The 14,895-nt window shown below is 40.8% G+C and overlaps 2 protein-coding genes across 2 annotated transcripts in view; one reads left to right on the top strand and one right to left on the bottom strand.

The window, feature by feature from the left end:
- abcg5 (ATP-binding cassette, sub-family G (WHITE), member 5) overlaps positions 1 to 4,466 on the bottom strand; it is a 12,029-nt gene extending 7,563 nt beyond the window's left edge. The window contains 6 exon segments of the mRNA XM_034238054.1: positions 412 to 544; positions 1,558 to 1,656; positions 3,142 to 3,278; positions 3,692 to 3,813; positions 4,137 to 4,147; positions 4,149 to 4,466. Coding sequence (XP_034093945.1) covers positions 412 to 544; positions 1,558 to 1,656; positions 3,142 to 3,278; positions 3,692 to 3,813; positions 4,137 to 4,147; positions 4,149 to 4,463 — 817 coding nt within the window. The 5' untranslated portion in view covers positions 4,464 to 4,466.
- abcg8 (ATP-binding cassette, sub-family G (WHITE), member 8) lies at positions 4,016 to 14,683 on the top strand. Its single transcript, XM_034238055.1, is given in 15 exon segments — positions 4,016 to 4,877; positions 5,875 to 5,976; positions 6,130 to 6,277; positions 6,657 to 6,895; positions 7,447 to 7,518; positions 7,520 to 7,580; positions 8,010 to 8,059; positions 8,061 to 8,280; positions 8,960 to 9,119; positions 9,206 to 9,307; positions 9,844 to 10,043; positions 11,005 to 11,081; positions 12,432 to 12,699; positions 13,204 to 13,331; positions 13,718 to 14,683. Coding segments are annotated over 15 exon segments (2,010 nt in total). The 5' UTR covers positions 4,016 to 4,832; the 3' UTR covers positions 13,856 to 14,683.
- Positions 14,684 to 14,895: the final 212 nt, after the last annotated feature.

Raw genomic sequence — 14,895 nt, forward strand, 5'->3', positions numbered from 1 at the left:
AGGTTAAGCAAATCACACTCATATAAATATATCATGTGCAGCTTAGTTGTTTAAGAGAGGGGTACATATATTTGTAGAATGATATTTGCTGACACTTCAGGTTCAACGGTCTAGAATCTCTAGTGTTAATGCAATAATTTACTAATCTCCTGACTGTGCAGAATATTAGGGACATCTTTCTGATATTCTGTCGCAGCCCCTTTTGTATAATAATCCCCAAACAATGTGTCTCAAACCTTAAAATAAATCCCCTCTAACACTTTAGTTTATCTACTTCCCATCTCCTCATTTATTTCAGTAAAGCTTTAAGACTCTAACGGATAGTAGCTTTGACCTTCACAGCTAAAGGGCCCTTTGGAGGTTCCTGATTCTCAGATAACACGTATATTTCCCAGCTGCAGAGATACTCACTGGGGTCCTGAAGAAGCTGGCTGGCGATGGAGACCCTCCTCCTCTCGCCCCCAGAGATCCCTGGGAAAACCCGACCTCCGATGACACTGTGGGACACGTGACTCAGACTCAGCTCGGCCATCACCGCCGAAACCTGCACAGACCGGAGGTCAAAGGTCAGGTGACAAGGGCCTGGATCAGGGGTGTCCAAAACTACAGGGACATTTTGACATTTTGATCGGCCCTCAGCAAATGAAAAAAGTATAATGGAATACGGCCCACAAATGAAACTTGAGCTTTTCTTGTATTGTACTTATTACATATATCTCTAAACATATATTACACAGTAGTGTCCATGTGTTTATAAGCCCAATTTACAATAAATTCAGTCAATTACATTTGAAAATATGTAAGTCGATAAGAAAAAAGCCCAATAACTTCTATACATAACAAACTTGAAATATACCCTTCCTATTCCCTCTTCTGATAATCCTGTTGTAAGGGTTGAGCTGCTTACAAGTGAAATGAAACTCTCTGGAGAGCTGTGATGTAGGCTGTTTATTAGATGCTAGCTCTAATTAGTATGAATACTTTCTGCTTATTACTGCCCTATGAAATGGTTCAGCGTGAAGGACAGGGGCATAAGGAAATATGGAATATAGGAAATAAGAGGAAGTAATTCCTTTTAATTTCTAAGTTAAAAAAATGATGAGCAGAATATCAGCATTATACCGGCTGCATCAGTGAAAGTGTTCATGACTAGCTGAAGCAAAGACACACTGGTACAATGCACAGTAAATCTTTAGGGGTTCAAATGAATATCTAACTCATCCGACTGGAAGAAATGTTAACAAATAATCCTGAGGTGTATATATACGTAACTGTCTTTTACCATAACACTGGCCTCAGCTGTATTTGTCTTGTATAGCCAACTATACATCAGAATATCACAATGCAGTTAGGACAATGCCATGATAAATAACAAGACTAAATTAACATCTTTACATTTGGGTCAGTTATTCGGCTATTTGCTGACATCCTGAATAACAGTGGGAAGTATTCTTGGAATAAAACTCGTCTCCTTTTTGTATTTGTTCTAGCCTGCTGAAATGCCAAGTTCCAGCTGAGGAAAACTGATAGGGTGCAGAAGAGGCTCTTGAAAGTCACCTTCTTCTTGGTGGCTGCAGACGAGAGTTTCCGCAGGGCCAGCTGAGCGGTGTAGGTCAGAGTCTCCTCCACTGTCAGATAACTCAACAAGTTATCACTCTGGAGAAGGAAGAGGGAAGAGAGAGTACAAAAGAAAGTCTACCGATGTCATGGATGTTTCTTACTTATGGAGGATAAGTAATTATGTCCACCATGAAGAACATATCTGTCTTCCTCTTGTGTGTACTCTAGTATTCAAACTACAATGTATCTCGAAACATATTGAGGGGAAATGGCATAACATGTCCTTTAAACGTCCTGCAGCACACTCATTAAAGTTGAGATTTCAGAGTATGTGTCATCTTTACATGCATATAGGACACATACAGCAGTATACTTGATATATACTGTGTATATATTACATTACATGTTACTTGTTAGACGCTTTTATCCAAAGCGACTTACATACTCAATACTGTGGGCAATCCCCACAGGAGCAATTTGGGGTGAAGTGTCTTGCCCAGGGACACAATGACATGCTGACTGCAGTGGGACTCGAACTTGGTACCCCCTGATTCTAAGTGCAGCATTCTATCCACTGAGCCACAGCCGCCCGTTCATATGTTCATATATTCCAACTGGAACACACACACACACTCGCGCGCACACACACACACATATACTGTACACACATTGCTTGAACCTGCTGCCTGCCTCAATTAACACGTGGCGCCTCCCAGTCCCACTGCTCCATCTGAATGACTTTAATATCAGGAGCTCATATCACCTCCTCATCTACAGCTTAGCAGGGGAAGTTAATGACGAGGCTTAGAGAGCAGGGGGGGTGCTATCAGCCAGAAGAGGGAGATGATTTGAAAGGAAGCAAGGCCAGTTTTAAGACTGTTTTTAATTCAGGCTTTGGATACACTTGAGCACCTCTCATTGAGAGATTAAGTGTATGAGGAGGCCAGCGAGGGCCTTCATTTAATTTCATCCAGAGGCCAGGGCAACCTTTCCAGGAGTTTTTACCAAATGAGACACGTTCATTTTGACTTTGTGGTGGTTAGCATCAAGCAACTTTAACACAAGCAAACTTTCTGCATGCAGCCGCTCACATTTAATACTTTTGGACCAGGGCTCTTTAACGTTTCTCAGGCCAAAGACCCCTTAGCTAAAGAGCAATGGAGCAGGGACCCCCTATTCCATATGAATAAACTGCATATTAAACAAAAATACCATGTAGGGTGATCTAAAGTGCCATGTATAAACAAACCTTTTTATGGTGCATACAATACGAAGCAGACTATCATCAATGTTGTGTTGGTTATTATTTTTAATATATGTGTCAGTTACAATTAGTCAATTAGTCAGTTACTCCGACGACCCCCCCTCAAACCAATTATTTATCAAAAGTTTAACCTGAAAAAAGCAAAATGTGCATGTGATTTAGTGCTTTTTCAATTTGTATTTATTTATTTTATTCAGTCTTGTTAGGCCGCGCTGAAGGCCCAGTTTGAACCATCTAGAAAAAGATAATGAATTACTGTGGTCAGATATAACTGATAATAACTGATAGTCTCTGTTTATACTGGAGGTATGTGTTACCTGCAGCACATAGGAGAAGCAGTCCTGAAACTCCTCTCTCTTCAGGTTCATGCCGTTAACGAAGACCTCCCCCGTCAGCGTGCCACAGTTTCCAATCCTCCCTGAGACCGCATCCAGCAGTGTGGTCTTTCCTGAGCCTGTACAGGACAATATGCACAAACACATACACATGGATACATAGGAACATAATAGTCTTCAAAGACAGGGTACATCTTGTCACATTTAATAACATTTTGGAAGGGGGAACAGAAGGAACACATGAATGCATGTTAGTTGCATCGGGGCATTTCCCCAATCGCACAATCTGGTTTTAACCAATTAATATAACCTGTAGCCAAAATAGATAGCTGCCACCAAATTGCCTGTTAAACCTCCTTTAGCATAACATCATTAATTATTTAGATGAAGTCCATGTATAATACCTAAATAACTCAGATCCATTCCCTTTAAAAATGATATTACTGTATATTTAAAAAAAACGGATTTATTTAATGTGTTGATTATTTGTTGAGTGTTAGCTCTACTGTTTGGTGTTCCTTTAGGTGCGAACCTGAATTTCCCAGAATGCCCATGATCTGCCCGCTCTCTACGTGAAAGGAGACGTCATTGAGGATCTGACGAGTCCATCGCTTCCTGTAGGAGGGCAAGTCCCACCATGGACCCAAACGCTCACTGGAACACACACACACACACACACACACACACACACACACACACACACACACACACACACACACACACACACACACACACACACACACACACACACACACACACACACACACACACACAATAAAAACATGATTTGAAAGAATATAGAATGTATCAAGAAGCTTATACATTATATTTATTGTCTGCTATTTCATTAGAAAATGTGGGTAAGACCTCAAAGGTTTTTGATATTTTGACCAAAACCTGTACGCACTAAAGTAATCTGTATGCCACGTTATTGATCCTCAGAGTGTGTTTGTGTCTCTCAGTCATGCTCTTGTTACCTGACAGTGTAGGGAGACCTTGCTGACACTGAGGCAGCAGGAGGGCTCTGACGGCTCCTCTCCCCTCCACACGTCCCTCTTCCCCTCCGACACAGACCTGAAGGACCCTCCGACTTCGGTCCCGCTCTCCGGCTCCACCGGCTCCATTGAATAAAATGTGTTCATGTCTCCGGCCATTCTGCCACTCCAAACATCAACCGTAAATGGAGTCAGCCTCAGATCAGTTTGTACATATCCACAGGCTCTAAACTTCAGGTTTCTCACAGACTTTGTTTCTCTGCACTCAGTCCCTGTACGGATCAGCAGTGCGAGTCTCTGCGGGACCATAAACACACAGCCTTATCTCTGAGAACTTTGATCTGGAGTTGTATAAAGCAGACCAAAAAAAACACATGCTGAGTGGACTGGCTGGTTGTCCTCAATGTGTCACTGTGGCCAGAATAGCTATGTGACGGGACAGAGCAGAGGAACAACTCTGTGACATGAGCTTGGGACGTTTTTTTTTGTAGGAAAGGGCCTGTGAGCTGAGACCAGAGGAGGTCTTCAGCTGGACTGGAGTCGAATCGTCTGACAGAGAGGAGAAGAACAGAGGAGAAACAAAGGAAGAAACCCAAAGAGAGGAAAAGAGGCGAATTGAACTGAAGAAGTAATAGGGGGGTGTTGACCCCTCCACCCTACAAGTCAACTTGCATCATCATGGATGCAGACATCGGCCCAAATCATGCAAACAGCTCCTCGCAGGTCAGTCATCGTAACAATGTATTGATTTTAGGTTCCTCTGATTAAATACTTTGGTTACTTCAAGTCATATCTAAACCTTCTTTCCATTATCACAAAACACAGCTACTGTCTTTGGCTGATGCATAACCGCTGATTTTATGAATCAAACCTAAAGTGGCTGAATCAGTTTTCAATGTGGGGATAACAGAGTCCAGATTTATTTATAATCCCCTCAACAAATTACTCCAATTTGGAAAAATGTTAAGTGGTAATTTAGTTGATATGGACCTACTCATATTTCTGGTTAAAAAGTTGGATACCAAAGTAATTAATATTTTGTCTATGATTTACACAATATTTTAATATATGTCAATGTACCTCTGTCCATAATATATATATCAATGTTTTTAAGTTTACAAATTGAATGTGCAGCTTTACATATTCTGGTTCTAGTTTTTCCCACAGTGCAATACTGAAAAAGTGTTGCTAACAGCTAACCTATCAGCTATTTGTCTAAACAACAAGTTGCTGCCTTGTGTAAAACCATTCTGTATTAGACCAGGACAGCACAACACAAAACATAATCCAGTCTCTTTTATTAATGATGTCTGAATGACATTGAAACAAATCTGTAGTTTAATGTTTTAATTGAAGAGGGTCGGACAACTTAGTGTGGGCATTTCTTTTATTGGGGACATTTAAAGGTTTTCAAAAGGACTCTGTACCAACAAAGGTCACACACACACACGCACACACACACATATACACTCACTCACTCACTTGCTCATGCAAATCATTGATAAAGTGAAATGTAAGATGTGCAGTCCATGTTCTCAGTTGTGTAATTGTAAGCATGTAAGGAAGAAACTTTCATTAATAAGTATTCAATCATTTGGCAAAGACTTGTATGGCTTTAATGATCTTCATTTCCATTATATTGCAGTTTGTCCTTCTGAACTGATATGGATACACGTATAAAATGTGAATTGAGTCATTGTGTCATTTATTTTTTCCACAGCATCAAGACAAAGAGTTATTCTCGTCTGATGAGGACAGCAGCCTCTACTTCACCTACAGCGGGGGGTGCAATGAGCTGGAGGTCAACAACCTGCACTATGAGGTAACCGAGGGCAACCGATCTGCTCTCACGTACAGCTTTCTTTAGCTTTTAGCTGGTGCATGTCTGTGCTGTATATGTGCCTGTTGTGCTCATAGTGTGTGTGTGTGTGTGTGTGTGTGTGTGTGTGTGTGTGTGTGTGTGTTTGTGTGTCAGGTGGACACGGCAGCTCAGATTCCCTGGTACGAGAGGTTATCAGAGTTCAAGTTGCCGTGGGAGATGAAAGGAGACAAGCAGACAGCCATAAACAAGCTGAGCCTGAGGGTCCGCAGCGGGCAGATGTTAGCCATCATTGGCAGCTCAGGTGACAAATATACACGCACACACACACACACACACACACACACACACACACACACACACACACACACACACACACACACACACACACACACACACACACACACACACACACACACACACACACACACTTGGCTTTTAAGTACTTTAGATGCAATGGCCTTCTTGGATAACGATCATTGATCTGCAGTGGACTACAGGAAACAACAAAAACTCTCTTCGTTCTTTTAGACTCTAGAGTCTAGATGCATGAAGTATAAAGAAATAAAGAAATAGCTCAGCTACGTCTACAGACTTATAAATACATCTAAAAATAATATGTACTTTTTTCACAATTTGACTTGTTTTTGCCTCATTTGAGCTTTGTACTCTTCTTCTCCCAGGTTGTGGTAAAACCTCCCTGCTGGACATCATAACGTGTCGTGATGAGGGCGGGAAAATGACGTCCGGTCAGGTTCTGATTAACGGGAAGCCCAACACTCCCCAGCTGGTGAAGAAGAGCATCGCTCACGTTCGGCAGGATGACCGCCTTCTTCCTCACCTCACCGTCCGCGAAACTCTCGCATTCGTTGCCAAACTGAGGCTCCCCACCCACTTCACCCAGGCTCAGAGGGACCAGAGGGTGAGGTTTAACCAGATACACAAATATACACAAGTTAGCTTAGCACTTGTCAGCACCTTAGTTAGAAAGTCACCAGAGAAATTCACTATAAGGTTGATAACATTTGGAGTAACCTACCTACCACACTAAATTAAGGATTAAGAAAAAGTATTAAACTTAAAAACAATGACACACTTCACTGTGCTCTGTTCTCAATGTCAACAAAGCTCAATGCAAACCAATGGGTAAGAATTATAATAAAAACTGACCTAAAAATGTAAAGTGAAATCATAACAATTCCATTCCAGTAAGGCTTCAGTCGATGTACATAGTAAGAGGATAATAATAAATACATTTGTGAATTAATGTGACTCTTTTGCCCCCACTTACTTATTCTCCCCATTTTGCACAATTTGGAGTCTTAAGTACTGATTTCTTATTTTCTTTTAAAAGATCATAACCGACCATGAGGAAAGATAATGTTTCCTCCAAATGTTTGGACTAGCTGCCGATCATTTTTTCTTTAAATATATTTTTGCTGTAATACTAAACCATACATTACACTGACTCAGGTGGATGATGTCATCGCAGAGCTGCGGCTGCGACAGTGCGCTCACACCAGGGTGGGAAACGACTATGTGAGGGGGGGTCTCTGGAGGGGAGAGGAGGAGAGTCAGTATAGCTGTTCAACTTCTCTGGAACCCCGGTGAGAGAAACAACGGAAAAACTCTTGATTTCTTTAACTTTTGCAATGAACTATTTTCTGTACGTTATTATGATTTTGCTTGTAATGTATTTGTAATTGTAAGCACTAAATCTTGGTCCTTATGTCGGTTCAATTGTATACACCTCAACCTGGTTCTCCTTTAGGAAAGACAATTATATTTTATTGTTTACTATTTTATTTCTATTTCTATTTCTGAAATATATTGGACTATTTATTTCTGTGTTTCTCTTATGTACATTGCCTTGTGTTTTTTATGCTGCTGCAACGCAACAATTCAATAAAAGTACCTATCCATCTATCTATCATCTATCTATTAATAATAACTCTTCAGACCTGATAAACAACGCCAATTGTTGACAAAGATGTATGTCATTTGATGGATTATTGAACTAGTGTTTTTATATGTAGGTATTCTGATCCTGGACGAGCCCACCTCAGGTCTGGACAGCTTCACGGCCCCACAACCTGGTGCTCACCCTGTCCCGCCTGGCCCGGGGGAACCGCCTGGTGCTGCTGTCCGTCCACCAGCCGCGCTCCGACATCTTCCAGCTGTTCGACCTGGTGGTGCTGCTGTCGTCGGGATCAGCTGTTTACTGTGGCGCTGCCCGGGACATGGTGCCGTACTTCACTGCCCTGGGATACCCCTGCCCACGATACTGCAACCCCTCTGACTTCTATGGTCAGTGTGTGTGGAGGAAGCTATTAATACAGCATAATGCTTCTTTAGATCGCCAAACTATCTCTTAAAGGTCACCTATTATGCAGAATCCACTTTTTCACGTCTGTTATACATAACCATGTGTCCCCTCTGTGTAAAGAGATTCTCAAAGTGTCAGAAAAAAAGATTCTCTCTTTTTGTCCTGATCCATTTATATAAAAACCTAATTTGGCCACTTTATGATGTCATAACGATTTTTTGGGTTGTGTAACCATTAGCCAATCACCAACCAAGATAACCCCCCCCCCCACCTTATCACCTGAATCTCCTCCTAGAGCACCATTGAGTTATTTGTAACCAAATATCTCTCAGAGGGGCGTGGGGAGGGGCTCCTTATTTTCATCTAAAGTCACAGACAGAGAATCAGCACTTTTGAAACAGGGCTGAAACAGAGGGGATTATGGGTAATGCTGCAATGATCTGCTTGGTGTTTGGAGCCAAACACTTCAGAGACATGTTCTGTATCTGAGACCTATAATATATTGATGAAACACAGTATAATAGGGGACCTTTACACTTGTAATTTGGCCCACACTCAGTGCCAGCTTAGACAACTTTTGCTCAAACACATGAAACACTGATGCCCAAAACCATGTTATTTTTACAAGCCTAATGTTGTTGTTGTGCTCGTTATGTCCAGTTGATCTGATCAGCATCGACCGGCGCAGCCCCGAGCGAGAGGCCGAGGGTTTGGAGCGCTCCACGGTTCTGGCGGAGCGTTTCATGGATAAGGTCCGAGACACCGAGGATCACATGTGGAAATCAGATGGCGCCAACACAACACCCACACAAACGAAAAGGTTTATTTACGTTTGCCATCATACTTTCACGTATATTCCCCATCCTTTCTCTTGTTTCCACTGAATGTATCTTGTCCTGTCTGCAGCCCTCAGCAGCTGAGCAAAGAAAACGGAGAGGAAGTTATCACCATCGCTAAACAAAAGAAAAGACTGCCTGGCCGGCTTCACCAATTTACCATCCTCATCAGGTCAGACCAACTCTCACAGATGTGTTAGTCTGTCTTACCTCCACAAGCCTGACACCACCTGACATGTTAAAAGTGTGTTCATTTGTACAGATTTGAAAGGAATACTCTTCACACAAAGTGAACTTGTGTGTATCGATTACTCATCAAGTCTTAACTTGCTTTCCTCCGCAGTGAACAGAGATGAATTAAAGTGAATGGGGGCAGCTTTAAACAATTAAAAAGTATATCAAAACATCTGTCTCCCTCACACATCTCGTACATCATAACCACTTCAACATAAACGCTTGCACAGTGTTTTGAAAAGTAATGTTTTAGCATAAGACGTGTGTTTGGGGAGCAGTGGTTATACAATTGGAAGACTTGGATTATATTTTATACTGCAATGAGTTGTGTGATATTTAAAGGAATCTTCTCTGACTCAGCACTCAGTCTACCTAGACTGTGCACTCAGCTGTTATATTCCAAAGATGTCCATCACAACACGTTCTAATCAGTTATTTGTGTTCACTGCCCTCCTCTCTTGTCTCCCCCCTCAGGCGTCACATGTACAATGACTACAGAGACCTGGTCACCCTATTGGTCCACGGCTTCGAGGCGCTGCTCATGTCCCTGCTGGTCGGGTGTCTGTACTACGGGGCGGGAGAGGAGCGTCTCTCCATCCAGGACACGGTGGCCCTGCTCTACATGATCGGAGCGCTCACCCCATTCGCTGTGGTGCTGGACGTCATCGCCAAATGTGAGTATTTAAAAAATCAGTCTGCAAATTAGTCAGGTTTTTAAGAATAGCTGAAACAAACATCAAAACAGTGTTAGACTTTTGAAAATAGCAAATGTCATATATTTTAATGTCTACAAAGAAACAAATAGCACACAAAACACAAATAAATGTTTCCATATTAAGTTAAGTGTTGAGTTGTGATCGCTGCATCTGCATTCTTGGAACATAATTGACCAAAGTACTTCAAGTCAACGGAGGAAAGCCCGTAAAAGAAACACCGTTCAGAGTTTCAAGTTTCAAGGTGAGGCAGTGAAGATAAGTTGGCAGAGGAATACAAGTTTTCAAGATTTGATGAAGATAGAGAAAAACGTTGTGTCTGTTTGACACATCAGATTGACACCGTGTTCCTCAGTTATATTATGATTAATCACAACGGCTACAGAGCCAACAGCCAATCAAAAATGAGTTCAAGTTAGGTCAAGGTTGTCAAGTGACATCGAAAGCTATACAATGAAATGAAGTTCACTGTAGCACAAAGAGGAATAGTGTTATACTGCCCACATATCATACTGAGACCTAATACATATAGAAAACCTTTTAACCCACAATATAATACAAATATGACATTCATGTAGCTGGAGAGCCTCTAACTCTAAAGCAAGTCTATAGAAAACGTCTTTTATATGAAGGTTCAGTAAGAGGTTGGGGCCAGACATAGACGGCTGTATGTTGATCAAATCTTAAGAGAAGCAGAAAACGGGCTAGCTGCTGCTTTGTGAACTATTGAAGGTGGGAGAGAGACTTTTGGTTGATGCTATTAGGAAGTGGAGTTAGAAGAGTCAAGTCTAGAGAAAATAAGTACTTGAATAGCTTGTTCCAGGTCAGGGTGTGAGAGCATTGTTTTGGACTGTCTCTAAGGAAGCCTTCAGCCAGAGGTCATAGCGTGCTCCTCCTCAGACTCACTTCCTGTTCCCTGCAGGTCACTCAGAGAGGGCCATGCTGTACCACGAGCTGGAGGACGGCATGTACTCCGTCACCTCCTACTTCTTTGCCAAGGTAAACCAGGGGGGTAACTGAGTAGATGTACTCAAGTACTGTACTGAAGAACACATTCAAGGCACTAGTATATCATCATTACTTGAGTATTTACCTTTATTGCTACTTTGTACTTCTACCCCATTACAAATCAGAGTTAAATGGTGTACTTTTACTCCACAAAATGTATTTAATACCTTTAGTTACTTTGCACAATTGGATTAATGATGTGAAATATAATCACCACTTAAATCAGACTTTAGTTCCACCTGGAGTAAATTCAACAACTACCCTGCAGTATACAAAGTCATTCAAACTAGCTGCACCTTTAGCAGCTTTGATACACTTTAATGATCAATAATGATATATATTATTCTGAAATGGACCGATCTGCAGAATGAGTACTTTTACTTTTGGTACTTTAAGTATATTTTGATGCTAATTATTTTTGATTGTATGACTTTTACTTTCCTACACTCTAGTACTTGTACTTAAGTACAATATCTGAGTACTCTCCCCCCTCAGATGTCCAGTAGGGGTCAGTCTCGCTCTACACAGCACCCTCACTGTAGTGTAAAGTCCAGTACGGTAATGTGGAGTAGAAAGCATGCAAACACACCAGTTGTTTCATGTTTCCTGTAGATATTTAATTTGTCTTTTTACTGCACTTTTAGTGTACAGTTGTACTATTATGCTGCTGTGTTTATTGTATTTTATTTGTATTCTAACTCTGGCACAACGATTTCATTCCTAAATAAAGTCCTATCTTATCTTATCTTGTCTTGTCATGAACAATGTAATAGATTAATAATAGATTTATTTTGTAAGCACTTTTACTCAAAATCACTTTACAGAGAAAAAGAACAACAAATAAATATAGTTAAAGTCACATTAAAATCAAGCAATACAAAAACAATCACACATTAAAAGCCAGATTGAAGAGGCAAGGCAAGTTTATTTATATAGCACCTTTCAGCACACGGCAATTCAAAGTGCTTTACAGCAAAATACATTATAAAATGGCATTTCAAAACAGGCATTAAAATGCAAAGATAATAAAATAAACACAACAGGTATAGAATACACAAAGAAAAGCCAAACTGCAGTGTGGATATAAACAGCTCACTGAAATGCAGCGACAAAAAGATACGTTTTTAGTCTGGATTTAAAAGTATTAAGAGTTGGTGAGTTTTTGTGAGTTTTTTGAAGGTGGTGAGGTCAGTGCAGTCTCTGATGGGTTGTGGGAGTGAGTTCCAGAGGGAGGGGGCAGCGACGGAGAAGGCTCTGTCCCCCCAAGTTCGGTGCTTGACAATGTGTGTGTTTTGATGTCTTAACTGTATATCTGAACGTGTGTGTGTCCCCCCCCCTCAGGTGCTGGGGGAGCTGCCGGAGCACTGTGTGTTCACGCTGGTGTACGGCCTGCCCATCTATTGGCTGGCCGGGCTGAACACAGAGCCGGAGCGCTTCCTGCTCAACTTCCTGCTGGTGTGGCTGATGGTGTACTGCAGCCGCGCCATGGCTCTGTTCGTGGCCGCCGCGCTGCCCACCCTGCAGACCTCCTCCTTCGCGGGGAACTCCTTCTTCACCATCTTCTACCTGACCGGAGGCTTCGTCATCAGCATGGAGAACATGTGGCGGGGTGAGGAGATGGTGTCACTGTCACTTAGTTTTTGTTACATTTTGTAGCCTCATTTTCAGGTCATACATATAAGCAGCTCAGTTTATTAGTTTTATTACCCATTTCCAGACATGTAAATGGACACAGATAACATCGATGCACAAAGATGAATGCAGTAAAAGAGAGATAGGCCAAGTATAAATATACATAATATTAAGTAATAAACGTATATTATATTTTTACTATATGCATTATTATTATTATTATTATTATTATTATTATAAATTAAGAGATATAAATAAAAATAAAAGGTAATATATATTAGTAATATTAAAAACAAAGTACAATGAATATTAGAAAGAAGTTGAAATGTTAAATATATATATGATAAATAAATACATGAAAGTAAATGAATTAATAAGTAGATAATTAAATGAAAGATTACTATTCCTAGTTGAAATGTGTGAGTATAAAGAGCTGCATTGAAAACAGAAATGATGAAATAAATACCTCCCCCCCCCCCAGTGGCCTCGTGGGTCTCCCACACCTCCTTCATGCGTTGGGGGTTCGACGGGCTGCTGCAGGTTCAGTTCAGGGGCAACATGTACCCCGTCTCCATCAAGAACTTCACCTTCAATGTGGACGGCATACACGTACGCACACACACACACATATCAATAGTATTTAAAGTCATAAAAAGGTCAAAGTATGTTAAAAAAAGTCCTTGAATAGTATGCAGTTACACACTAATAGTACAAAAAAGTCAAAAAAGTATTGTGTATGAAAGAAATTGTAATAGCTTTGTATGTAAATATAAAATATCAGTGTTTTATGAAATAAAAAAGTCATAGAAAAGTATGCCATAAATAATGTCATAGAAATGTCAATGTAAGGCATAACAAGTCACAAGAAAAGAGTGTTTTATCTGTCGTTCTAAATATATGTATTAGACAATAACTGTACATGTGTAAAGGAACACAGCTATAAAACCAAAGCACTGCACATGGACAGTCTTCTCATCTGTGTCTCTGTGTGCCAGGTGGTGGAGGCCATGCACATGAACCAGTACCCTCTGTACGCCTGCTACCTGGTGCTGCTGGCCGTCTGCCTGGTCTTCATGGCGCTCTACTACGTGTCCCTGAAGTTCATCAAACAGAAGTCCAGTCAGGACTGGTGAACACATCAGGACCAGACGCTGTTTCAAATCAAATGTCACTTTAGGAAGTGTTTTGTTCTGCAGGAGTGGAGGGAAGTCATTTAGGTTCTTGTTCGACTGGTTCGACATTTTATCAGACATTTGCTTAATTTAAGGGTAAATATATGAGTATGGTTTGAATTTGAATTCCCCTTTTCTCAATAATCTCAACATCAGAAACTCCTGCACTTGTTTTAATATCAAAAACACATGAAATGACTTCCCTGACACCTCAGTAATCCTTAAAGTCACCCTTCTTAGTGTATACAAAAAAAATCCTAAAAGTGAAGCTATTTCTCAAATGTGTGACTACTAGTCAAAACAATCAACACATTTTCAAAGTTTAAGTATGGGAATGATTGGTTGTGCTAGATTTCTTCTCGCTGCAGTACTGCTGTCTGCTGCTGGGTGGCAGCAGAGCATTGCACTAACAGTTTAAAAGATGAAGTGATTTTCTTTCCCTCCCTCTCTTCTCCATCTTGGCCGATGATTAGAGCGCCACTTTGGCAGATATCCATCTGCAGCTTTTGCTTGTTCCATTTTCAATCTTCTTTTTTCCTACAGCTTTATCTTTTTTTGTATATGTAAGGTTATTAAGCTTAACAATGTGTGTGCCAGTATAGGGCGCACAGAAAAAAAAGCCGTAGAGATTTAGTAAATCACACTCAGAACTAAAAGAGCTTGTACTTGTGTCCTCAAAGATTGAAGATTATGTAAACTGTGTTTTTTGCACTGGTGCGAAAGCCTGATAAATATGTGACTGACGGAGTTCAAGTCCAAATGAGTAAACTATTAAATCAAATGCCTCCAGTCCAGCGTGTTTATTTCTGTCTTCAATCTCTCTCTGCCATCCTTTGACCTGGTCTCTCAGTTTGCACTCATTTAAAGCGGTGCGGTTTCACAACAATAAATGGTATCAGTGTGATTATGTTCACTATATGGTTATATTCAGGGTATATGCAGGAATCCTGAAGTCAAATGTAATGCCTTTTAAGACATTTGGTTTAAAGACCCTTTTCCAT

Source organism: Gymnodraco acuticeps, unplaced genomic scaffold (assembly GCF_902827175.1).
Source record: "Gymnodraco acuticeps unplaced genomic scaffold, fGymAcu1.1, whole genome shotgun sequence".
NCBI lineage: Eukaryota > Metazoa > Chordata > Actinopteri > Perciformes > Bathydraconidae > Gymnodraco > Gymnodraco acuticeps.